We start from the raw sequence: 27579 nt of genomic DNA on the forward strand, positions 1-27579 counted from the left end.
ATCAATAAGACATGTGTTGGAGTTCTGAATATGTGTCTAGCTGCCTCCCCTGCAGGGTGCCCCCCCAGACTACTCAAATGTGACAAACACCAACATATGGAACCCATCTTCTCATCAACCACTAAGGCTGATGTAAGCATGGTCACTATCTGTTTGCCCACCCAGCATGCGCCAAATGCCCAATGCAGTAACGACACTAAGACGTGGGGCGGGGGGGTGCTTCAAAGGCTAAGGCTATCTGCTGGGTAAAATGGCCAAGGCCGACATGGTACTCACTCTTCCAGAGCGCAACAAATCATTGAAGTGCTTGCGGCACTGGGATCCTGTGAGCCCCACAGCATCTTGACAGCTTACTGCCTCCACCACCTCCTGCCACGCCTGCCTGGTCACGTGTGGAGCCCTCCTCCTCCCATCCCCGGGAAACAACACCTCCGGACGATCTGACACCTCTTCCAGGGGGGCAGCAAGGCAGGTATCGGAGAACCGAGGGGCACATTGGCCTACTCTGCAGTCTGCCCCACCTCCTCCTCCTCTGCCCTGACCTCCTCTGGAGCCCAGTTGCTGGCCATGGTGAACAGCCTAAAGGAGGCTGCCTGGCCTTTCTTTATACAGACTGCCGGTTCCCCATTGGAACCGGCGGTCTGTACACGCCCGCTGCACACTTGAATTTCCCGCTGTACACGGGAGTCTGAAACACGCTGGGCAGGCCTTAATTGGCCTGCCTGCGCAAAATGGCGCATTTCACCGGCGGCAATCGGCTCCGCGCCCGCCGCTGATTGGGTCGGGCCTGCCCGCCCGACAAACCGAAAATTCAGCCCCATTTTACACATTGTTTCCTTCAATGTCTGGTTAGGTGCTGTTAATTACTTCATATAAGTTCACAGCAGACGTTTCTGTCATCTTTCATCAACAAGAAACAAAGGTTTGAGAAGAATGTCTGATCCAAGGTTACTTTAAGTAACTTGCCAGCTGGTTTTGGATACCATTCATATGTTGTTACAGACCTTTCTGATGCAAGTAGCATAACAGTCTACAAGCAGAGACTCACCGCGGTTTTGTTTTTTTTGTTTGAAATTATCAGTCTACAATTCAATAAATACAGTAATGAATAATATAATTTCACGAGTTCAAAACTATTGCATTCTGATAAATAACTGAAAAACATGGACAGTTTGGCACAGAAAAGTGACTTCTAAGTTTATTTTTCAGACCAATAAAACCTCTCGTGGTATTTTTCCACATCTCCAGCTCTTTACAGCATGTTTATTATAAAAATAAACACAGGAAGAAAAATTACTAACAATGGACAAAGTCTATGAAACCGAATTCTGTCTGAAACAAGCTATCCCACTCAGGTATCAGCTGTGGTTCAGTTGGTAGCACACTCACCTTCAAATCAGAATGTTATGAGTCCACTACAAAGACATGAGTCCATAATCCAGCCTGACATTCCCAAGTGAGGTAATAGCGCACTGCTGCGTTGTTGGAGGGGCCATCTTCCAGATGAGACATTAAACCAAGGCCCCTTCAGCCTTCTCAGATGTATGTAAATGACATTCGAACACTCAAATTAGGAGTGAGAGAAGGCCACTCTGCCCCTCAAGCCTGCTCGCCATTCAGTAAGATCGTGGCTGATCTGATTATAACTTCAACCCACGTTCCTGCCTACCCCTGATAACCTTTCACCCCCCGTGTCAATCAAGAATCTATCTAGCTCTGCCTTAAAAATATTGAAGACTCTGCTTCCACTGCCTTTTGAGGAAGAGAGCTCCAAACACTCACAACCCTCAGAGAAAAAAATTCTCCTCATTTCTGTCTTAAATAGGCGACCCATTGTTTTTAAACAGTGACCACTAGTTCTAAATTCTCCCACAAGAGGAAACATCCTCTCCACAACCACCCTGCCAAGGCCCCTCAGGATCTTAAAGGTTTCAATTAAGTTGCCTCTTACTCTTCTACACTCCAGTGGATACAAGCCTAACCTGTCCAACATTTCCTCATAAGACAAGCCTCCCATTCCAGGTATTAGTCTAGTAAACCTTCTCTGAACTGCTTCTAACGCAGTTACATCCTTCCTTAAATAAGGAGACCAATACTGTATACAGTACTCCAGATGTGGTCTTACCAGTGCCCTGTACAACTAAAGCAAAACCTCCCTACTTTTGTAATCAATTCCCCTCACAATAAACAACAGTATTCTATTATTTTTGCTAATTACTTATTGTGCCTGCATACTAGCCTCATGTGATTCGTGCACGAGGACACTGAATTTCAGAGCTCTGCAATCTCTCACCATTTAGATCATAAGCTTATTTTTTATTCTTCCTGCCAAAATGGACAATTTCACAGTTGCCCACATTATACTCCATTTGCCAGATCTTTGCCCACTCACTTAACCTATGTAGCCTCCTTATGTCCTCTTCACAATTTACTTTCCTACCTATCTTTGTGTCGTCAGCAAATTTAGCAACCATTCCTTCGATCCCTTCATCCAAGTCATTTGCATAAATTGTAATCAGTTGAGATCCCAGCAGATCTCTGTGGCACACCACTCGTCACATCCTGACAACTAGAAAAAGACCCATTTATGTCAACTCTCTGCTTCCTGTTAGCTAGCCAATCTTCTGTCCAAGCCAATATGTTTACCCCTACACCATGAGCTTTTATTTTCCACAATAACCTTTGATGTCGCACTTTATCAAATGCCTTCTGGAAATCTAAGCACAGTACATCCACCTTTATCCACAGCACGTGACTGCTTCAAAGAACTCCAATAAATTGGTTAAACATGACTTCTCTTTCACAAAACCATGCTGTCTCTCCCTGATGCCCTGAATTTTTCTAAGTACCCTGCCATAACATCTTTAATAATAGCTTCCAAATTTTTCCCTATGACAGATGTTAGGATAACTGGGATGTAGTTTACTAGTTTCTGTCCCCCTCCCTTTTTGAATAAAGGAGTTACATTTGCTATTTTCCAATCTAACGGAACCTTCCCCGAATCTAGGAAATTTTGGATAATTGAAACCAACACATCAACTATCTCACTAGCTTCTTCTTTCAAGACCTTAGGGTGAAGTCCATCCAGATCTGGGGATTTGCCAACCCGCAGCCCCAACAATTTGTTCAGTGCCACTTCCCTGGTGATTGTAATTTCCCCCCAAGTTCCTCCCTCCCTTCCATTTCCTGATTTACAGCTATTTCCGTGATGTTACTTGTGTCCTCTATAGTGAAGGCCGAAGCAAAATACCTGTTTAATTCATCCGCCATCTCCATAACTTCCATTATTAATTCCCCAGATGCACTTTCCCTAGAACCAATGCTCACTTTGTTAACTCTTTTCTTATTTAAATATCTATAGAAACTCTTACTATTGCTCGTACTCTAATTTTCCCCCCTTATTAATTGTTTTGCTATGCTTTGCTGTTCTCTATATTGTTTCTAATCTTCTGATTTGGCATTCGCCGTTGCATAAGTTCTTTAAGTTTAATACTGTCTTTAACTTTTTTAGTTAACCACAGAAGATGGGCCCTCCCTTTGGAGTTTTTCTTTCTCATTGGAATGTATCTATTCTGTGTATTCTGAAATATCCCTTTAATGTCTGCCACTGAACCCCTATTGACTTATCCCTTAACCTCATTTGCCAGTTCATTTTAGTTAGCCTCACTTTCATGCCCTCATAGCTGCCCTTATTCAAGTTTAAAATACTAGTGTTGGATGCACTAGTTTCCCCCTCAAAATGAATGTAAAATTCAATCATATTATGATGGCTGCTACCTAGGGTTGCCTTCACTATGAGGTTATCAATTACTCCTATTGCGTTGCTCAATATCAAGTTTAGTATAGCCTGCTCTCTGGTTGGCTCCAGAACATGCTGCTCTAAGAAATTATCCCGAAAACATTCTATGAGCTCCTCATCTACGCTACCTTTGCCCATCTGATTTTTCCAGTCTACATGTAGATTAAAATCTTCCATGATTATTGCTGTACCTTTTTGACAAGCTCCCATTATCTCTTCTTTTATACTCTGTCCTACCATGTAGTTACAATTAGGGGGCCTGTACACCACTCTCACAAGTGACTTCTTGCCTTTATCATTTCTCATCTCAACACACACCACTTCTACATCCTGGTTTCCTGAACTTAGATCATCCCTCTCTAATGTGCTAATGCCATCATTAATTAACAGAGCCACCCCCCACTTCCATCTTTTCCTAGCTTCCTGTCCTTCCTAAATGTCACGTACCTTTCAATATTCAGGTCCCAATCTATGTCATCCTGCAGCCATATCTCTGTAATGGCTATGAGATCGTACTTATTTATTTTTATTTGCACTATCAGTTAATCTGTTTTGTTTCGAATGCTACATGCGTTTAGATACAGAGCCTTTAGTTTTGTCTTATTATTTTTATAGTGTCTAGCCTTATCTGCTGATTTGCTCTTAGATTTGTACTCTCTGTCCCTTCCTGTAATGGTCTACTTATCATTTCTCATATTAATACCTTTCTCTCTTGCCTTGTCTCTACTCTTTGGTTTGCCACATCTTCCCAAATTTGGTCCCTTGCTCCCACTATTCAGTTTAAAACCCTCTCTACTTCCCTAGCTATGTCGCTCACAAGAACACCAGCCCCAGCATGGTTCAGGTGCAGACTATCTCAACGGTACAGATCCCGCTTTCCCCAAAACTGGTGCCAGTGCCCCACGAACCAGAACGCACTTCTCCCACACCAGTCTTTGAGCCACACATTCATATCTCTAATCTTATTTGTCCTATGCCAATTTTCACATGGCTCAGGTAATAATCCAGAAATTATTACCTTTGAGGTTCTGCTTCTTAATTTTATGCTTACCTCATCATACTGACTATGTAGAGTCTCCTTCCTTATCCTGCCTATATCGTTGGTACTTACATGAAACACTGCCACTGGATCCTGCCCCTCCCACTGCAAGTTCCTCTCCAGCCCTGAGCAGGTGTCCCAAACCTTGGCACCGGGCAGGTAACATCTCTAAAACAGGTTATCTGGTCATTTATCCAATGCTGTTTGTATGAACTTGTCATGTGCAAATTGGTTGTAGTGTTTCCTATTACAATTGTGGCTACACCTCAAATCACAAAAATACACAAGAAATAGAAGGAGTAAACCAGATGGCCCATCAAGCCTGCTTCACCATTAAATATGATCATGGCTGACCTTGGACTGCAACTCCATTTTCCCACCTGCTACCCCATATCTTTTAATTTCCTGAGACACCAAAAATCTGTTGATCCCAGCTTTAAACGAATTCAATAATAGAGCATCCACAACCCTCTGGGGTAGAGAATTCCAAAGATTCACAACCCTCTGAGTTAAGTAATCTCTCCTCATTTCAGTCCTAAAAGATCTGCCCCTTATCCTGAGACTGTGTACCTGTGTTTTAGACTCCCTGACTAGCGGAAACAATCTCTCAGCATCTACCCTATCAAGCCCCTTCAGAAATTTGTAGGTTTCAATGAGATCGCCTCTCATTCTTCTAAGCTCTATAGAATATAAGCCCAATTTACATAGCCTCTCATCATAGGATAACCCCCTCATCTCAGGGACCACGTTAGTGAACCTTCACCGTACTGCCTCCAATACAGGTAAATCCTTCCTTAAATGTGGAGACCAAAACTGCACAAAGTATTCCAGGTGTGGTCTCTCAAAAACTATGTACAATTGTAGCAGTCATAGTTCATTGAGTAAGGTGCTTTGAGCTGTCCTGAGGTCACGAACTATGAGTTTTCTCTCTGTCACCTTTGAGACCATTGAAAATTTGGAAATTCACATAAGAAAATGTTAAAAAAAAAAATATTGAGCTGCATTAAACATCTTCCTCTTCAGAACTACTTTTAAGACTAGATTTTTTATACATGTATTAACTGCATAAAAGATGGACCTTTGAGCATTTTGAGGTCATTTTTGTTTATTTAGATATGTTTATAAAGATGCCATAAGTTGCCAAATTCAGTGATCGTTCGTTAAATTTTCCTTTTCTGTAGTTCTCATGCAAGCCAGAGGGGCATTTCAGGAAAATGCACAATCACAGACCTTGACTTTCCATCCACTAATTGTAAGTAATAGAAATGTATGCTTCATGCTTTCAGGTGGGAATATAACGACAAGAACCAATTAACAAGTGAGAGTGTGGTAGTCGTGTACCTGAAAGTTCAAAACGAGCTGTAGACAGGCCAAAGAAGGTTGAAAATAGTAGGACTACATGGCGGGTTATAGGTTTCATTCTCATAAGCTACATCCCCAATAGGCTGTCAGATCCTGCTTATGCCTACAGTCAGATTCCAGCAAATTTTCAACATTGTGAGACTCTTCTCCCAATCCCCATCAATTACTTCCCTCCATGCTCCAAAATCCTAACATCTCTACTTGACCTCAGGATCCCTTCTCCACCGATTTCTCCTGCAATCGCAAAAAACCCTCTCTGTGATCACCCATCTTAGAACACAATTCCAACATTGCCTCATCCTTAAAATGCCTCCAGGCTGCAAGACCACCCCCCACCCCTCAGTACCCCTGATTTAAGACCATAAGGCCATAAGACATAGGAGCAGAAATTAGGCCATTCGGCCCATCGAGTCTGCTCCACCATTCAATCATGGCTGATAAGTTTCTCAAGCCCATTCTCCCGCCTTCTCCCCGTAACCTTTGATCCCCTTACCAATCAAGAACCTATCTATCTCGGTCTTAAATACACTCAATGACCTGGCGTCCACAGCCTTCTGTGGCAATGAATTCCGTAGATTCACCACTCTCTGGCTAAAGAAGTTTCTCCTCATCTCTGTTCTAAAAGGTCTTCCCTTTACTCTGAGGCTGTGCCCTCAGGTCCTAGTCTCTCCTACTAATGGAAACATCTTCCCCACGTCCACTCTATCCAGGCCTTTTAGTATTCTGTAAGTTTCAATCAGATCCCCCCTCATCCTTCTAAACTCCATCGAGTATAGACCCAGAGTCCTCAAACGTTCCTCATATGTTAAGCCTTTCATTCCTGGGATTGTTCTCGTGAACCTCCTCTGGACCCTCTCCAGGGCCAGAACATCCTTCCTGAAATACAGGGTCCAAAATTGCTCACAATATTCTAAATGTGGTCTGACCAGAGCCTTATAAAGCCTCAGCAGCACATCCCTGCTTTTATATTCTAGTCCTCTCAAAATAAATGCCAACATTGCATCTGCCTTCCTAACTACCGACTCAACCTGCAAGTTAACCTTAAGAGAATCCTGGACTAGGACTCCCGAGTCCTTTTGCACTCCAGATTTCTGAATTCTCTCCCCATTTAGAAAATAGTCTATGCCTCTATTCTTCCTACCAAAGTGCATGACCTCACATTTCCCCACGTTATATTCCATCTGCCACTTCTTTGCCTATTCTCCTAACAGGTCCAAATCCTTCTGCAGCCTCCCCGCCTCCTCAATACTACCTGTCCCTCCACCTATCTTTGTATCATCTGCAAACTTAGCCAGGATGCCCTTAGCTCCTTCATCTAGAACATTAATGTATAAAGTGAAAAGTTGTGGTCCCAACACTGACCCCTGCGGAACTCCACTAGTCACCGGCCGCCATCCTGAGAAGGACCCCCTTATCCCCACTCTCTGCCTCCTGCCAGACAGCCAATCTTCTATCCATGCCAGTACCTTGCCTCTAACACCATGGGCTCTTATCTTACTGAGCAGCCACCTGTGCGGCACCTTGTCAAAGGCCTTCTGGAAGTCCAAGTAGATAACATCCATTGGCTCTCCTTTGTCTAACCTACTCGTTACCTCCTCAAAGAATTCTAACAGATTTGTCAGGCATGACCTCCCCTTGATGAAACCATGCTGACTTTGCCCTATTTTATCATGCACTTCCAAGTATTCTGAAATCTCATCCTTAATAATGGACTCTAAAATCTTACCAACGACTGAGGTCAGGCTAATCGGCCTGTAATTTCCTGTCTTTTGCCCCACTCCCTTCTTAAACAGGGGGGTTACATTAGCGATTTTCCAGTCCTCTGGGACCCTCCCTGACTCCAGTGATTCCTGAAAGATCACCACTAACGCCTCCACTATCTCTTCAGCTATCTCCTTCAGAACTCTGGGGTGTAATCCATCTGGCCCAGGTGATTTATCCACCTTCAGACCTTTCAGTTTTCCTAGCACCTTCTCCTTGGTAATGGCCACCATACTCACCTCTGCCCCCCGACTCTCTTGAACTTTGGGGATGTTACTCGTGTCTTCCACCGTGAAGACTGACGCAAAGTACCTATTCAGTACCTCCGCCATTTCTTTGTTCCCCACTACTACTTCTCCAGCGTCATTTTCCAGCAGCCCAATTTCCACTTTTGCCTCTCTCTTACCCTTTGTATATCTAAAGAAACTCTTGCAATCTTCTTTTATATTACTTCTCCCTCCTTATTTCTTTTTTAGTTGTCCTCTTTTGGTCTTTGTAGGCTTCCCAATCCCCTGGTTTCCCACTGCTCTTCGCCGCATTGTATGCTTTCTCTTTAGCTTTTATGCTGTCCCTGAATTCCCTTGTCAGCCATGGTTGCCTCGTCCTCCCTTTAGTATGCTTCTTCTTCCTAGGGATGAATTTTTGCTGTGTCTCCCAAATTACTCCCAGAAACTCCTGCCATTGCTGTTCCACTGTCTTTCCTGCTAGGCTCATCTCCCAGTCAATTCTGGCCAGCTCCTCCCTCATGCCTCTGTAGTTGCCTTTATTCAACTGTAATACTGTTACCATAGAACCATAGAACACTACAGCACAGAAAAACAGGCCATTCAGCCCTTCTAGTCTGTGCCGAAATATTATTCCGCTAGTCCCATTGACCTGCACCCAGTCCATAACCCTCCAGACCCCTCCCATCCATGTATCTATCCAATTTATTCTTAAAACTTAAGAGTGAGCCCGCATTTACCACGCCAGATGGCAGCTCGTTCCACACTCCCACCACTCTCTGAGTGAAGAAGTTCCCCCTAATGTTCCCCCTAAACCTTTCCCCTTTCACCCTAAAGCCATGTCCTCTCGTGTTTATCTCTCCTAATCTAAGTGGAAAGAGCCTACTCGCATTTACTCTGTCTATACCCCTCATAATTTTGTAAACTTCTATCAAATCTCCCCTCATTCTTCTACGCTCCAAGGAATAAAGTCCTAACCTGTTTAATCTTTCCCTGTAACTCAACTCCTGAAGACCCGGCAACATCCTAGTAAATCTTCTCTGCACTCTTTCGATCTTACTGATATCCTTCCTGTAGTTAGGCGACCAGAACTGCACACAATACTCCAAAGTTGGCCTCACCAATGTCTTATACAACCTCACCATAACATCCCATCTCCTATACTCAATACTTTGATTTATGAAGGCCAGTATGCCAAAAGCTTTCTTTACAACCCTGTCTACCTGTGTCACCACTTTCAGGGAATTATGTATCTGAACTCCCAGATCCCTTTGTTCCTCCGCACTCCTCAGTGCCCTACCATTTACTGTGTATGTCCTACCTTGGTTTGTCCTTCCAAAATGCAACACCTCACACTTTTCTGCAATAAATTCCATCTGCCATTTTCTGGCCCATTTTTCCAGTTGGTCCAGATCCCTCTGCAAGCTTTGAAAGCCTTCCTCGCTGTCCACAATGCCTCCAATCTTAGTGTCATCAGCAAACTTGCTGATCCAATTTACCACATTATCATCCAGATCATTGATATAGGCAACAAACAACAATGATCCCAGCACAGATCCCTGAGGCACACTACTAGTCACAGGCCTCCAGTCTGAGAAGCAATCATCCACTACCACTCTCTGTCTTCTCCCACACAGCCAATTTTGAATCCAGTTTACAACCTCTCCATGGATACCAAGTGTCTGAACCTTCTGAACTAACCTCCCATGTGGGACCTTGTCAAAGGCCTTACTAAAGTCCATGTAGACAACATCCACAGCCTTTCCTTCATCTACTTTCTTGGTAACCTCCTCGAAAAACTCTACAAGGTTCGTTAAACACGACCTACCACGCACAAAGCCATGCTGACTATCCTTAATCAGCCCTTGGCTGTCCAAATAATTGTATATCTGATCTCTCAGAACACCTTCCAATAATTTGTCTACTACTGAGGTCAGGCTCACTGGCCTGTAATTACCTGGTTTACTTTTGGAGCCTTTTTTAAACAACGGAACAACATGAGCTACCCTCCAATCCTCCAGCACCTCACCCGTGGCTAAGGACATTTTAAATATTTCTGCCAGGGCCCCTGCAATTTCTACACTAGTCTCCCTCAAGGTCCGAGGGAATATCACGTCAGGCCCAGGGGATTTATCTACCTTTATTCGCTGTAAGGCAGCAAGCTCCTCCACCTCTTTAATCTCTATATGTTCCATGACACTACTGCTTGTTTCTCTTCCTTCCTTATACACGATGCCAGTTTCCTGAGTAAATACTGATGCAAAAAAACTGTTTAAGATCTCCCCCATCTCGTGAGGCTCCACACATAGACGACCACTCTGATCTTCAAGGGGACCAATCGTGTCCCTTACTATCCTTTTACTCTTAATATACTTGTAGAAACCCTTCGGGTTTACCTTCACATTATCTGCCAAAGCAACCTCATGTCTTCTTTTTGCCTTCCTGATTTCCTTCTTTAGTATTTTCTTACATTTTCTATACTCTACAAGTACCTCATTTGCTCCTTGTTGCCTATACCTGCTATACACCTCTCTCTTCTTCTTAACCAGATCGCCAATATCCCTTGAAAACCAAGGTTCCCTATGCCTGCTAACTTTGCCTTTAATCCTGACAGGAACATGCAAACTCTGCACTCTCAAAATTTCGCCTTTGAATGCCTTCCACTTACTGAACACATCCTTGCCAGAAAACAACTTATCCCAATCCACTCTTCCTAGATCCTTTATCATTTCCACAAAATTGGCCTTTCTCCAATTTAGAATCTCAACTCGAGGACCAGACCTATCCTTATCCATAATTAACTTAAAACTAATGACATTGTGGTCACTGGACCCAAAATGTTTGCCTACACATACTTCTGTCACCTGACCTGTCTGGTTCCCTAATAGGAGATCAAGTATTGCATCCTCTCTCGTTGGTACCTCTATATATTGATTTAGAAAACTTTCCTGAACACATTTGACAAACTCCAAGCCATCCAGCCCTTTTACAGTATGGGAGTCCCAGTCAATATGTGGAAAGTTAAAATCTCCTACTATCACAACTTTCTGTTTCTTACATCAGTCTGTTATCTCTCTACAGATTTGCTCCTCCAATTCTCTTTGACTATTAGGCGGTCTATAATACAACCCTATTAGTGTGGTCACACCTTTCCCGTTCCTCAGCTCCACCCATTATGGCCTCTGTAGACAAGCCCTCCGGGCTGTCCTGTCTACGCACAGCTGTGATATTTTCCCTGACTAGTAATGCCACTCCTCCCCCTTTCATCCCTCCCCCTCTATCACGTCTGAAACAATGGAACTCCGGAACATTGAGCTGCCAGTCCTGCCCCTCCTGCAACCAAGTCTCACTAATAGCAATAATGTCGTAATCCCACGTGCCAAACCACGCCCTAAGCTCATCTGCCTTTTTGACAATACTCCTTGCATTGAAATAGATGGATCTGAGAACATTTCTATCACGTACAAACCTTTGATTTCGGTCTAAACATGCATTCCTCGCTTGACCTTTATCCTCCTCCACCTCACTATCTGCTCTAACACTCTGGTTCCCCTCCCCCTGCAAATCTAGTTTAAACCCCCCCGGAGCAGCACTAGCAAACCTACCCGTAAGGATGTTAGTCCCCCTTCAGTTCAGGTGCAAACCGTCCCGTCGGAACAGGTCCCACCTTCCCTGGAACAGAGCCCAATTGTCAAGAAACATGAAGCCCTCCCTCCTGCACCATCTCCTTAGCCACGTATTTAGCTGCATTATCTTCCTATTTCTAGCCTCACTAGCACATGGCACAGGTAGCACTCCTGAGATCGCAACCCTGGAGGTCCTGTCCTTCAACTTTGCACCTAACTCCCTAAACTCTCTTTGCAGGACCTCCTCCTCCTTCCTATCCACGTCATTGGTCCCTACATGGACCACGACATCTGGCTGCTCACCCTCCCTCCTGAGAATACTGAGAACTCGATCCGAGATATCGCGGACCCTGGCACCAGGGAGGCAACAGACCATCCGGGATTCCTGATCTCTCCCACAGAACCTCTTATCTGTACCCCTAACTATCGAATCCCCTATCACTACTGCTCTCCTCTTTTCCCTCCTTCCTTTCTGAGCTGAGGGTCCAGTCTCGGTGCCAGAGACGTGACCACTACAACTTGTCCCTGGTAGGTCATCCCCACCAACAGTATCCAAAACGGTATACCTATTGTTGATGGGAACGGCCACAGGGGTGCTCTGCTCTTTCTGTCTATTCCCCTTCCTTTCCTGACAGTCACCCAGCTACCTGCCTCCTGACTTTTAGGGGTGACTGTCTCCCTGAAACTCCTGTCTATTACTGCCTCTGCCTCCCGTATGATCCGAAGTTCATCCAGCTCCAGCTCCAGTTCCCTATCTCGGTTTGTCAGGAGCTGTAGCTGGATGCATCCTTTGCAGGTGTAGTCATCAGGGACAATTGTGCTCTCCTAGACTTCCCACATGCTGCATTCGGAGCACTCAACTGCCCTAACTGCTGCCTCCATTACCTACTCTTAATTCAATTAAAGGAACTTACCCGGTCTTACCTCACTGGGAGCAAGCTCGTCCTCAGCCTCTGCTCGCCGAAGCCTCTCGAGCCAAAGCCTCAAAGCTCCACTCCTTCACTGGGCCGCTCATTACATCTGATTCCAGCTTTTTCCTCTCAAATTGCAGGGTAAATCCTATCATATTATGGTCACTTCCTCCTAAGGTTTCCTTCACCTTAAGCTCCCTTATCAAAACTGCCTCATTACACATCACTAAATCTAGAATTGCCTGTTCCCTAGTGAGCTCCACCACAAGCTGCTCCAAAAAGCCATCTCGTAGACATTCTACAAATTCCTTTTCTTGGGATCCACTACCAACCTGATTTTCCCAGTCTACCTGCATATTGAAATCCCCCATGATCACTGTAACCTTGCCTTTCTTACACGCCTTTTCTATCTCCTGGTGTATCTTGGGCCCCACATCCTGACTACTGTTCGGAGGCCTGTACATAACTCCCATTATGGTTTTTTAACCTTTGTGGTTCCTCAACTCTACCCTCACAGATTCTACATCATCTGACTCTACGTCATTTCTTGCTATCGATTTAATTTCATTTCTTACTAACAAAGCAACCCCACCCCCTCTACAACCTGCCTATCTTTTCGATAAGATGTATATCCTTGGATATTTAGCTCCCAGTCCTGATCCCCTTGCAGCCATGTCTCCGTGCTGCCCACCACATCATACCTGCCAATTTCAATTTCAATTTCAAGCTCATTTACCTTATTTCGTATACTGCGTGCATTAGATACAACACTTTCAGTCCTGTATTTCCCGTCCCCTTTCTCATTGTCGTCCCTTTATTTGATGTGCTTGAAGTTAGATTCCTAGCCCTTTCCAAACACTCTGTCCTATTTTGTGTTCTGGGGACTTTAATAGCCTCTCCTGGGCTCTCCTTTCTTTTCAGTTTTTTCATAATTTTCCATGAAGTTGAATCCACCACCCCCCACATGCTAACCTGCTGCTTTGTTTCCCATTAGTCATACTTCTTGGAGTTTTACCCTTCCCTCCACCCCCACTTTCTAGTTTAAAGTCCTGTTGACCACCCTATTTACCCTTTTCGCTAGAACATTGGTCCCAGTTCGGTTCAGGTGGAGACCATCCTAATGGTACAGATCCCTCCTGTTCCAATACTGATGCCAGTGCCCCACGAAATGGAACCCCTCTTTCCCGCACCACTCCTTTAGCCACGTGTTTACTTCCCTTATTCTCGCGTCCCTATGCCCTCCCATGTTCCTGGGCCCCAGGGTTTTCCACTTAAAATACTGGCCATCCTGAGGCCCCATCACCAACAGACCATTTCTGCTTCCCAATGATCCTAGGATGACTCCTGGATGACTCCAAATGTTGATAAGTCAGTGTGCTTGGTAATGCAATTTGGCTTAATACCCCTGTACTTATAGACTCTCCAAATCTTCATGAGCAATATCAGAGGAGATCTGCTAGCCGTTAAAGATCTAAATAACTCAACATCTACACCAAATTTAAAAGAATGAGATAGATAATCCTGAACAAAAGGCAACTGCCTTAACACAGAACAGCTTTTATTTATAAAAAATATTACTAAATTGCAACAATCAAGTTTCATCAAACAGCAATCTTCCCAGCTTGTGCTTTCAAGACAATTGCTTGTGCACAAATGGAAAGTTCCAACTATGTTAACTTCCCATCCACTTTGTTTCTGTTCAATGATTCCACTGATGACAGGAAGTTACTCATACCTTAGTTTAAAATCTAACTTTTTAACTTATTGACGTCACAAGGCAATAATTATGCAGATACAAGTTTGATTTGCAACTCAACATTAATTTTGAATGATTTTTTAAAAATTCCTGTTGGCAAGCATTCTCCCCACCCCAGTAAATTAAGTTTATTTTAAAAAGTGAAATGCCTGTGCAGAATTTATATTTCCAATTTGCATATCTGTGGTAAGGGGGCACAGTCACATAATCAACTTTTATCAGTATTTAATACAGGACTCTATATGTATAACATAACAAATATGGTGTTTGCTTCATGACTTCAAATTAAATTCCATCTGTTTTGAATTTTCAGGTTTCCATCTGATAAGCGACTTGTCCTTATCCTTTTCATCCCCGCCTCTTTTTTTAAAAATAGGCAAGAGAAATGTTAAAACACTGGACTGTGCTTCAGATTAATCATTCATTTGTCAACTTGGTTGGGAGATAGGAGGTGGAGAGTTGAGATATATGGTATTTATTTAGAGTAGCATCCTGTAACACATTGTATCCCCCAGGGAAATGTTCTGGGTCCGTCAATTTTTCACATTCATTAACCACTTGGATGAAGGAACAGGAAGTTTTATATTCAAGTTTGAAGATTACATTCAATTAGAAGGGAAGCATGTACTGCAGATAGGAGCAGGAAGCTCCAAAGGGATATCGACAAATGTGAGTGGGCAAAGTTATGGTAGGTGGAACTTAATGTTTACTATGCGGTCATCCATATTGGACACAAGAAATATTGAGAAATTAGGAAATGTAAAGGGGACTGGTTTCAACATTCAATCACCTGATGTGGGTAAAACACAAAGCATTATAGGGTTCTTCTTCACTTCAAACTATCTTCTTAAACCCCTCTCTATCTCCTCCACCCTCATGTCCAACAACAAGCGCGAGGAGCTCATGGGCTTCCTTGGCACAAAGATTGAATCTATCCGTTTGGCTGTCTATGCCATTTCACTCCCTTCCCCAAGTCCACTTGGCCAAACTTACTCTGAGGTTATCCCCTGCCCTAGGTCTGAACTTGCATCTTTCTCAGGTTTCTCTCCTATTTCTGTTCATGCTCCCTCCAAGCTCATCTTGTCCAAGGGACCCAGCTCCTGCTCCCTTGACCCTATTCCCACTAAATTGCTGGCCACCTAGTGCCCCTTTCTAGCCAGCAAGTTAGCTGCTATTGTTAATTGTTCTCTCCCTTCAGGTACTGGCCCCTCCCCTTCAAATTGACTGTCATCACCACTATTCTCAAAAAATCCATCCTTTACCCTTCTGTTCTTACAAACTACTGCCCCATCTTCAATTTCCCTTTCCTCTCCAAAGCTCTTAACTCTGCACCCATCTTTCCTGAACTCCACGTCTGAATGCCTCCAAACAGGTTTCCGCCCTGCCATAATGCTGAAATGGCCGTCATCAAAGTCACAAATGAAATCCTATGTGGCTGTGGCCATGGAAACTATCTCTCCTCATCCTTATCTACCTATCTGCAGTCTTTGACATGGTTGGCTGTACCATCCTCCTCCAACACCTCTTCTCAGTCATGTAGATGCCCTCGCCTGGTTCCGTTCTTACCTAAGATAAAAGCAAAATACTGCGGATCCTGGAAATCTAGAACAAATACAAAAATACCTGGAAAAACTCAGCAGATCTGACAGCATCTGCGGAGAGGGATACAGTTGACGTTTTGAGTCCGAATGGCCCTTCATCAGAACTAAAAAATATAGAAATGAGATGAAATATAAGCTGATAGAGAGGGTTAGGAGGGACAGGTAGAGCTCGATAGGGGGCCTGTCCAGAAGACTTAATATTGAATTCAACAATTTCAGATCATAAACTCTCTCCTCCATCCCCACCCCCTTTCCGATCCCCCTTTTTCCAATAATTTATAATTTTTTTTACAAATATATTTTTCTTTTCCCACCTATTTTTAAATTTATTTCGATCTATTGTTTCATCTCCACCTTTTAGCCCATTTCGATCCCTTCCCCCCCACCCCACCCCCACTAAGGCCATATGCCACTAGCTTGTCCTGCTTGCTACCCTTAATCTCCCCATTAGCACATCCTTTAGATAATATCACCACCGTCAACACCCCTTTGTCCTCTTGTCTATGACATCTTTGGCAGTCTCTTCTTGGCCTCCACCTATCACTGGCCCCCTACTGAGCTCTACCTGTCCCTCCCAACCCCCTCTACCAGCTTATATTTCATCTCATTTCTATATTTTTTAGTTCTGATGAGGGGTCATACAGACTCGTAAACGTCAACTGTATCCCTCTCCGCGGATGCTGTCAGACCTGCTGAGTTTTTCCAGGTATTTTTGTTCCATTCTTACCTAACCAGTCACAGCCAGGGATTTCTGCTCCGGCACTGTTACCTCTGGAATCCCCCATGGATCTATCCTTGGTCCCCCTCTTATTTCTCATCAACATGCTGTCCTTCGATGCATCATCAGGTTCCATTGGTATGCTGATGACACCCAGATCTACCTCATCACTACTTCTCTCAACCCCGACACGGGCGCTGATTTTTTACGCTACCTGTCCAACATTCTGTACTGGACAAGCAAAAATTTCTCCAGCTAGATATTGGGAAAACCAAAGCCATCATCTTTGAACCCCGCCACAAACACTTTTCCATAGTCACCGACTCCATGGAAATTGTCTGACACTGAACTAATTTGGTTGCAACCTTGGTGTCAAATTTGACACTGAGATGATTTATCCACCACATATTCGTGTCATCAAGAACACCACTTCCACCTCCATAACATTGCCTGAATACCCACTGCCCCAACAAATATACTGATAAAAACTTCATCTATGTCTTTGTTACCTCTAACTTGACTATGCCAATGTTTTCATGGCCAGCCTCCCATCTTTAACTCAACACAAACTTGAGCTCATCCATAACACTGTAACCCGTATCCTAACTCTCAAAATCCCCTTCACCATCGGCCCTATGCTCAATGAATTCCAGTCCATCAATACTTCAATGTTAAAATTCTCACCCTTATGTTTTCAAATCACTCCATGGTGTTGCCCCTCGCTACCTTTGTAGCCTCTTCCAGCTCTACAAACCTTCAAGATCTCTATACCCTTCCAACTCAGGCCTCTCGTGCATCCCCTATTTTAATCAACGCACAACTGATGGTCATGTCTTCAGCTGCCTAGGTTCTAAGCTCTGGAATTTAAATGAAGAGTGCAGGAGGGCATGTCAGGAGCAGCACCAGGTATACCTAAAAACGAGGTGTCAATCTGGTGAAGCTACAGCTCAGGATTACTTGCGTGCCAAACAGCTTAAGCAGCAAGTGATGGACAGAACTGAGTGATTCCACAACCAATGAATCAGATCTAAACTCTGCAGTCCTGCCACCTCCAGTCATGAATGGTGGTGGACAATTAAACAACTCACTGGAGAAGGAGGCTCCACAAATATCCCCATCCTCAATGATAGGGGAGCCCAGCACAACAGTGCAAAAGATAAGACTGAAATATTTGAAACAATCTTCAGCCAGAAGTGCCGAATGGATAATCCATCTCAACTTCCTCCAGAGGTCCCCAGCATCACAAATGCCAGTCTTCAGCCAACATCACAAATGCCAGTCTTCATCCAATTCGATTCAGTCCACGTAATATCAAGAAACAGCTGGGCACTCAATACCACATAGGCTATGGGCCCTGGCATTATTCCACCTACAGTACTGAAGACTTGTGCTCCAGAACTTGACGCACCCCGAGCCAAGCTACTTCAGTACAGCTTTGACACTGGCATCTACCCGCAATGTGGAAAATTGCCCAGGCATGCCCCGTCCACAAACAGCAGGACAAATCCAGCCCGGCCAATTACCGCCCCATCATCTATTCCCGATCATCAGTAAAGTGATGGAAGGGGTCATCAACAGTGCTATCAAGCAGCACTTGCTTAGCAATAACTTGCACACTGATGTTCAGTTTGGGTTCCACCAGGATCACTCAGCTCCTGACCTCAGGCCCTAGCAAAACTGGAGTCAATGCGAATCAGGGGGAAAACTCTCCGCTGCTTGGAGTCATACCTAGCACAAAGGAAGATGGTTGTGGTTGTTGGGGGTCAATTATCTCAGCTCCAGGACATTACTACAGGAGTTCCTCAGGGTCGTGTCCTCGACCCAACATCTTCAGCTGCTTCATCAATGACCTTCCTTCCAACATAAGGTCAAAAGTGAGGATGTTCTCTGGTGATTGCACCATGTTCAGCACCATTTGCAACTCCTCAGATACTGAAGCAGTCCATGTCCAAATGCAGCAAGACCTGGACAATATCCAGGCTTGGGCTGACAAATGGCAAGTAACATTCGCGCCACACAAGTAACAGGCAATTTCTATCTCCAAGAAGAGAGAATCTAACCATCGCTCCATGACATTCAATGGCACTACCATCGCTGGATCCTTCACTAACCACATCCTGGGGGTTATCATTGACCAGAAACTGAACTAGCCATATAAATACTGTGGCTACAAGATCAGGAAGAGGCTAGGAATCCTGCAGTGAGTAACTCACCACCTGACTCCCCAAAGCCTGTCCACCATCTACAAGGCACAAGTCAGGAGTGTGACAGAATACTCTCCAGTTGTCTGGATGAGTGCAGCTCCAACAACACTCAAGAAACTTGAAACCATCCAGGACAAAGCAGCCCGTTTAATTCGCACCCCATCCACAAACATTCTTAAAACTCTCCACCGCACTCTCCCCCTTGAAGACATTCTTTAAAACCTACTTTTTTTCCAAGGGTTAGATCATCTGTCCTCATATGTGGCTCGGCATAAAATTTTGTTTGATAATGCTCCTGTAAAACGCCTTGAGAGCTTTTACTGTGTTAAAGATGTTATATAAATGCAAACTGTTATTGTTGACAGGTTAAGTGAGTGGGCAAAACTATAGCAGATGGTATGTGAGCAAGTGTGAGGTTATCAATTTCAGACATCAGAAAGAGAGATCGGAGTATTTTCTACATGGTGAGAAATTAGGAACAATAGGAGCAGCAAAGTGATTTGAGAGGCCAAGTGATCAAATCATTTAAAGCAAGTAAATACGTACAAAAAGCAATCAAAAAGTCTAATGTAATTAGGGGCTGGAATACAAACAGGAAGTGGTGATGCTTCAGTTGCAAAGAGCGCTCTGGAGTACTGCATTCATTCCTAGGTACCACACATCAGGAAGGATATACTGATCTAGATGTAGAACTGATTCAACAGAATGATACCAGGGTTTAGAGGGTTAAATTGAGGACAGGATGCATAAACTTGGATCGTATTCCCTCAAGTGCAAAAAATTGATGGCTGATCTGATCAAGGTGTTTAAAATGTTGAAAGGATTGGGTTCACTAGATACAGTGAAATAATTTTCTCCAGTGGGAAAAAGCAAGATTATGTGGAATGATCTTAAAATTAGAGCTCAGGTATTTTAGGAGAGAAATCAGGAAGCACTTTTTCACACAGAGTAGACATCTAGAAACATCTTTCCCAAAAGGCTGTGCTGCTAGGTTATTTGGAAATTTCAAGACTGAAATTGATAGATTTTTGTTAGGTAAGAGTATCAAGTGATATGGAACAATGTAGGTAAATAGCATTGAGGTGCACATCAAGTTCTAGATGCTGAATGGCCTACTCCTGTTCCCATGTTCGAAAGTCAATTTGAGATCAACAAAACAACCCAATCCCCATTATGTTCATTCTATTCTGTTTATATTTGCAACAGTCCACACCTCCATGAAAATAGCAGCAAAGCCACATCATGAGAATATTGCCAAAGTGACTCATTAACATTTGGCTATAATTATCGTTGTAAAGTGGAGATATGAAATGATAAGATTCTAAACCGAAAATACAAAATTGCACAACTAGTAGTGCAATGTCACCAATTATGGCATCAGAGATCATATCTATATCTCTGAGAAGGAAAATCTATTCAATTGAAATAGCACAGGATAATTCCCAGTGGCTGTGGGAAGAGAGGTTTTGGAATAATCTGCTCCAGGAATTGAGTTGGCCCATACCTCTTCCTGAAAGGATGACTGTGTCCCTTTAAGAATGTTCTGCCCAGAATGGAAACTTTGAAATATGCATGACTTATGATGTCATGTAATTAACCACATTATTTGCTGACAACATACATAAAGTTTGTTTTAAATCACAGGGCATTTGAATTTTAATACCTTAATTAATGAACAATTTTTACATTCTTTCCAGACTTTTACTCTTTTACTTTTACAAATGACTAAAAGCTGATTTGCTGATTGTAACTTATCAGGATACACCAGGCAGTTTTACTGCCAGAGAGTCAAGCCACAAATGTTGTATAGAGCCACTAAGCAACAATAATTACCTTATCCTACATTGTGAACTACTAAATCACCATACGTTTAAAACATAAGTTCAAGTGACCTCTTGCCAAGCAAGGTAAAGTTTGAAACAAAACTGAAGCTGCAGTTTAGTATCAATATGCTGGAGAATGCAAGCCTATTCTTCAACACACAGTACAATGCTGCCTGTATTATTATTACTGTAACTATCCTTTCCTCTAAAATTTACACACCAGCAGATAAAGAATTGTTGATTCCGTGTGTAGCACCACAAATACGATAACAATGACAGTAATCTTTCACAAATGTGGACCAGTTTGCCAAAAATGTTTACCTCAAATAGTAAAAAATATGTAGTGGCAACATTCACAACCAATAACTGGCCAGTAACCAGGTCTTAAAATGGACAATTAAATTTTCAGACAGACCACTAGATGGAGCACCTCTGAAAACAAAAAGTCTTTGGTTATGGGAAGGGGGAGAAGCAAGGAAGGCTGTGTCACAAATTTTTGTATTGATCTTTACATCTGTAATTAAAGACTAGACAGTATTTTTTTTTGTTTCTAGAATCAAGTAATTCATTGCTTATACCTTAACAGACTGAAATGCATTATCCTTCCATGTAGAGTCTGAATTCAGTCCAGTACCTCAATTGCATAAAGATTTATTAATAATGGCATTTTATTCAAGAAACACATTTGCAGCCTGAAGGCTGAATTGCAGTGTAGCTTACATGAAAAAAAATATATAAATTAAGCAATCAGGTTCAAAACATACAAACATGTAACAATCAAAGTAACACAAACAGACAAAAAAAATTCGGCAGGTAACAGGGACATGGTGGGCAGGATATTAAAAGGATAAAATTGAATTAAAGTTACAATCAATACACTATTTCTACATTACAGGCAGTGAATTACATACAAATTTCATCATTTAAGTACTTCATTGAGGACCTGAGCCATGTAATAACTAGGGCTACATCAGTACCTTTCCGTCCTGCATTTTACAGGGTTGAATTTAGTCAAATTTCTGGGTTACCTTGATTGCTCTTCATGTTATGGTTAACTTATTTTGTCTCTGGTACTCCCAGCACCTCAAACCTAAAGTACTCATCCTTCATTTTCAAACACTGCATAATTTCAAAGTCTTAAATCTCCTCCAGCTCACAAACATTACTCCCAACTGTAACTTGTGCATCATTCCCCACCCCAATAACACCCTTAACCTCACCATCCAAGGCTGTGCTTTCAGCCACCTGGATTCCACACTCTGGCATTTCCTCCAATGTTGCCTCTCCTCTAAAACCTTCCACAAAACCCACTTACTTTGTGCAGTAAAGGGTGGAGAAGAGTTCATGGTGTAGGGGATAACATATTAGTGTGAATAAAGGATTGGTTAGCCAACAGGAAGCACAGGGTAGACATAAATGGGTCGTGTTCAGGTTGGCAAGATGTAACAAGTGGAGTGCCATAGGGAATCAGCACTGGGGCCTCAAATATTTACAATTTATATCAATGAGTTGGATAAAGGGACAGAATGCATAGTTGTCAAAGTTGCTGATGACAGAAAGATAGGTAGGAAAGTAAGTTGTAAAGAGGGCATAAGGGGTCTGAAAAGGATAGGTTAAGTGAATGGGAAAAAAATTGGCAGATGGAATGTAATGTGGAAAAATGTGAACTTGTCAACTTTGGCAGGAAGAATAGAAAAACAGCATATTATTTATTTGAATTATTTCAATGGTGAGAGATTGCAGAACTTTGAGGTACAGAGGAATCTGGGTGTCCTGATACATGAATCACAAAAAGTTAGTAAGCATGTACAGCAAGGGATTAGAAAGGCAAATGGAATTATGTTGTTTACTGGAAGAGGAACGGAATATAAAGGTAGTTGTACAGAGCATTGGTGAGACCACATCTGGAGTACTGCATATAGTTTTGGTCTTTGTAATTAAGAAAGGGCATAATTGCAATAAAAGCAGTTCAGAGGAGGTTCACTCGACTGTTACCTGGGATAGGGGCAGGGGGGTTATCTTATGAGGAAAGGCCTGTATCCATTGGAGTTTAGAAGAATGAGAGGTGACCTTATTGAAATGTAGTAAGATCCTGAGGGGGCTTTACAGATTGGGTGTTGAAAGGAACGAGGGTAGTCCATCTAGTCCCTTCAGCCTGTTCTGCCATTCAAGATACTAACCTTAAATTCTTCAATGATGATGCTTAGAGCATCATGACCAGCTTTTCTGAGATCTTCCAGTTCTTGTTTATGTTTCTCCTGCAAATAGAGTATTACATGTTGTTAATGTTTCAATAATGGAGACTTTTAAAGATTTTACTACAGAATTTAGCTGTCAATACTACTTTGGTAACAAGATTTTTGTGTTGTACGTGGAAATAATACCATTATATCTGCTCAATGTGCAAGTTTTCAGTTATCAACATAGAAAGATAAGCATGATAATGGCAATAATTTAAAACTGCAAAACTCTGATGTTTTATTATTTAATAATAGGCAGACAACACTCTGAAGGCATTAAATTCTAATAAAATAATTCAAACTCTGTAATTCTATGATTTACCATTGATTTCACCCACTCAAATTTACACTTCCTGCTCAGTCCTTGTGCTGCTAATTTCACAATCCTTCAATCTGATTGGAAAAGGAGATACACAGTTGCTTGCCTCTATTCAGTCCCAAATGCCCTGTAGAAGTCACCACATCATTGTCATCTCACACCTCCAGCACAAAGCATCATGGAAATTAAACAGGCAAGGGCCTGTTATATAGACAGACACACATATGTATATACTGGATAAAATCACAGGGAATATTTATAATTGCTAGCCAAAGATCCAGATCACTATATAAATAACTTAAAATCAGATACACTTCTCTTGGATTATATTTGGCAGCAGTGATGCCTCTAAGTTGCATGCCTGTGGGGCCATGCAACAGTCCATTTAGTCCCCGGCACATCCTGATAGTTAAATTAGATTTACTACCACTCTAGCCCATAAGCAAAGAACGGTAGAATCTCCTATGACAGGAACTTAACGGATGACAGCCAAGTCTGGCATGATTAATCAGGTGGAATTAATAGCCAAAATTAACTTGCGTCAGTTCCTGGAGCCCGAAGCTCTGTGGGCACCAGACTTTCGCTTGCTAACCCTTCCGTTTGCTGACCCTTCTGCTTGCTGCCTCCCTCCCCGGGCCTCCCGCTTGCTGCCTCCCTCCCCGACCCTCCTGCTCGCTGCCTTCCTCTCGCCGACCCTCCCCTTCTCCGTCTCCCTCCTCGGCCCTCCCTTTCACCGCCTCCCTCCCCAAACCTCCACTTCGTCGTCTCCATTCGCTACCGTCCTGCTCGCCACCTCCCTCCCCGAGCCTCCCCTTGGCCGCCTCCCTCCCTGACCCTCCCCTTGGCCGCCTCCCTCCCCGAGCCTCCCCTTCGCCGCATCCCTTCCCGACCCTCCCCTTTGCCGCCTCCCTCCCCGATCCTCCCCTTGGTCGCCTCCCTCCCCGATCCTCCCCTTGGTCGCCTCCCTCCCTGAGCCTCCCCTTGGCTGCCTCCCTCCCCACCTCCCTCCCCGAGCCTCCCTCCCCACCTTCCTCTGGCCGCCTCCCTCCCCGAGCCTCCCCTTCGCCGCCTCCCTCCCTGAGCCTCCCCTTCGCCGCCTCCCTCCCCTAGCCTCCCCTTGGCCACCTCCCTCCCCTAGCCTCCCCTTGGCCGCCTCCCTCCCCGAGCCTCCCCTTGGCTGCCTCCCTCCCCGAGCCTCCCTTTCACCACCTCCCTCCACGAGCCTTTTGCTCGCCACTTCCATCCCATTCGTTGCTTCCCTCCACGATCCTCCTGCTCTCTGCCTCTCTCATTCACTTTCTCGGTTCCTCCTTCTTGATCCCCCATCTGAGTCCTCACTCACAGCCAGTATTCTAGAGAGCAAAGCAGTGTGCAGGAGGGGGGGAGGTGACAGGGGGTGATGGTGAGCAGGTGAGTCAGGGAGGGAAGCAGCAGGCAGGAGAGTTGGGGAGAGAAGTGGCAAGCAGGAGGATGAGGGGCAGAAACAGCGAATGGGAGGGAAGCAGCAATCAGGAGAGTTGGGGGAAGAAGTGGCAAGCAGGAGGATGAGGAGCAGAAACAGCGAGTGGGAGGAAGCAGCGAGCTGGAGAAGCAGCAAAGCGGGAGAGTCGGGGAGTGAGGTAGTGAATGGGAGGGTCGAGAAGGTAGTAGCAAGCAGGAGGGAAACAACGACCAGAAGGGTCGGGGAGGGAAGGGGCAAGTCAGGACAGCGGCAAGCTGGAGGTGGGCAGTGGCGAGCAGGAGGTAAATTGAAAGATTTAGAAAGTTATGAAGAGTTACTAAGTTAAGAATGAATAACTTAACAACTAGTAGCAAATTACCAAGAGTAGGTAAGAGGATTTTTGGGGTAGTTAATACCACTGATTGAGTCATTCTGTTGCAGCTGGTTTTGTAGAATTATTAAAGAAAGATTGATCCCAAAGATATTCAACACATTAAAAACACAATGGCATTTCTAGGCGTTTGTAAAAAGTTTTAGATACCGAGCCCAGGTCTCCAATGAATAATGCAAAGGTTCTTGTGAAGTTATCTCATAGGACATTTTAAACCACATATACTTTAAAATACTACCACTCCCCATTCATTTTTGTATGCACTGTGACAGATAGTTTACTTTAAAAATAGTGGACTGGTTTATTACTTCACAATTCATAGATTTTTAATCTAAAAGAGATTCTCCCTCCTGGAATTCCTTCTCTCTTCACCACAACACTCTTTTTCCCAGTTCCCACATGTAGTTTTCCCCTTCAATATTCATTTAATTTACATAGACACAGTCTCTCTGACCTTCACCCTCCAGTTCATAAGAGCAAATTCACAGACACTTTACCTCTACCTGTTTATGTTTGTTAATGTGAAGGTAATACTGACCTTTTTTCTCACTATTCTTAGCAGTAAAGAAAATACTCAATAAGCTGAAAAAATCAAAGTTGCCTTTTCCACATTTTCTAAGAACTCAAAAAGGTAAGCCTCCTTAGCTCTTTCTAATTTGAGTTTGTCAAATTGAAACAAGATATCTTTCTCTTGTCTTGAGCCATCACTACCAATTCTACTTTTCTTCTGCTAAATGACTAAAATCAAGCTACAATATAAAACCTAACAAATACCTCTCTCATGTATGGTAGATGGTAGTTATGGTACTGAAATTAAAACATAGAGGTCATGAGTACAAATGCCACCATGGTAAATTTAAAATCAAATTCAGAAAATCTGGTAATTTGTGGACTAGCATGCTAGTGTGTCAATGGCTGGGGGTTGTACTCTTTATTCTTCTTTCATATCTATGGTAACTTTTCAAGAAAAAAATATATTGTTTTTTTATTTCTACTGGTGGCATTCATCTGCACATTACCTTGATAATGGGGCACATAAAATTCATTCTGCACATAGATGGAGAAAAATAAAGGGAACATTGTTTAGCAGGTTTTATTCTGTAGTTTATGTTTCTGCTGAAAGAGTTTAAAGATATATAATAATTTGTTATAACTAAAACAAATGCTGATTTAAAATGAAATACAGAATAGCAGGTGGGGTGATGATGGTGTAGTGGTGATGTCATTGTACTAGTAATCCAGAGACCCAGGCTATTGCCCTTGGGGCATGAGTTCAAATCCCACCACAGCTGCTGGTGGAATATAAAGCTAGACTCAGCAATGGTGTAAAAACCCACCTAGTTCACTAATGTCAGGGAAAAGGCAGGAGATTGGCACTACGTTAAAATGCTCAGAGAGCTGGTGCAGACACGATGGGCCAAATGGCTCCTTCTACACCATAACAATCCTGTGATTCTGATTCTAATGTCCTTCAGGGCATATTTCCTTTCATTTGCCTTCTTAATTATTTGCTCCACTTGCATGCTAACTTTCTGTGATTCATGTACGAGGGCAGGGAGATTCTAATGCATTGCAGTATTCTATTCTGCAGTCTCTCTCCATATAAATAATACTCTGCTTTTCTGCTCTTCCCACCAAAATGGACAAGTTCACATTTTCCAGCTACCAAATTTTTGCCCACTCACTTAACCTGTCTATAGCCCTTTGCACACACTTTGTATCTTCCTCACAACTTGCTTTCCTACCTACTGTATCATCAGCAGATTTGGCTACAATGCACTGTTTCTTCATCCAAGTCATTAATATAGATTGCAAATAGCTGAGGCCCTAGCACTGATCTCCACTAGTTACAGTTTGCCAACCTGAAAACAATCCATTTAGCCTGACTCTCTGTTTCCTATCAGTTAGCCAATCCTCTAACTATACTAATATATTACCCCCAACACCATAAGCACTTATCATATGTGGTAATCTTTTTGTGTGGCACCTTAACAAATGCCTTTTGGAAATACAAATACACTACATCTACCGGTATCCCTTCATCCACCCTGCTTGTTACATCCTCAAAGAACTCTAATAAATTTGCCAAACACCATTTCCCTTTCATAAAATCATGTTGACTCGTGACTTGATTGTATTTTGATTTTCTAAATATCCTGCTACTACTTCCTTAATAATGGACTCCAGCATTTTCCCAACTACAGATGTAAGGCTAACTGGTCTATAGTGTACTGCTTTTTGACTCCTTCCTTCCTTGAATAGAGGTGTTACACTTGTGGTTTTCAATCAGCTGGGGCCTTTCCAAAATCTAAGGAATTTTGGAAGGTTACAACCAATGCATCCAGTATCTTTAAGACCTTAGGA

General features: G+C 43.2%; 1 protein-coding gene across 4 annotated transcripts in view; it reads right to left on the reverse strand.

Annotated features, from left to right (window-relative positions):
• Positions 1-27579, reverse strand: part of LOC144696609 (coiled-coil domain-containing protein 91-like) — a 177011-nt gene that overhangs the window by 85033 nt on the left and 64399 nt on the right. For all 4 annotated transcript variants that reach the window (XM_078568120.1, XM_078568117.1, XM_078568118.1 and 1 more), the window contains exon 7: positions 23005-23082. In XM_078568120.1, coding sequence (XP_078424246.1) covers positions 23005-23082 — 78 coding nt within the window. The remainder of the gene's footprint in view (positions 1-23004; positions 23083-27579) is intronic.

This window comes from Cetorhinus maximus, chromosome 22 (genome assembly GCF_964194155.1).
Source record: "Cetorhinus maximus chromosome 22, sCetMax3.hap1.1, whole genome shotgun sequence".
NCBI classification, from domain to species: Eukaryota; Metazoa; Chordata; class Chondrichthyes; order Lamniformes; family Cetorhinidae; genus Cetorhinus; species Cetorhinus maximus.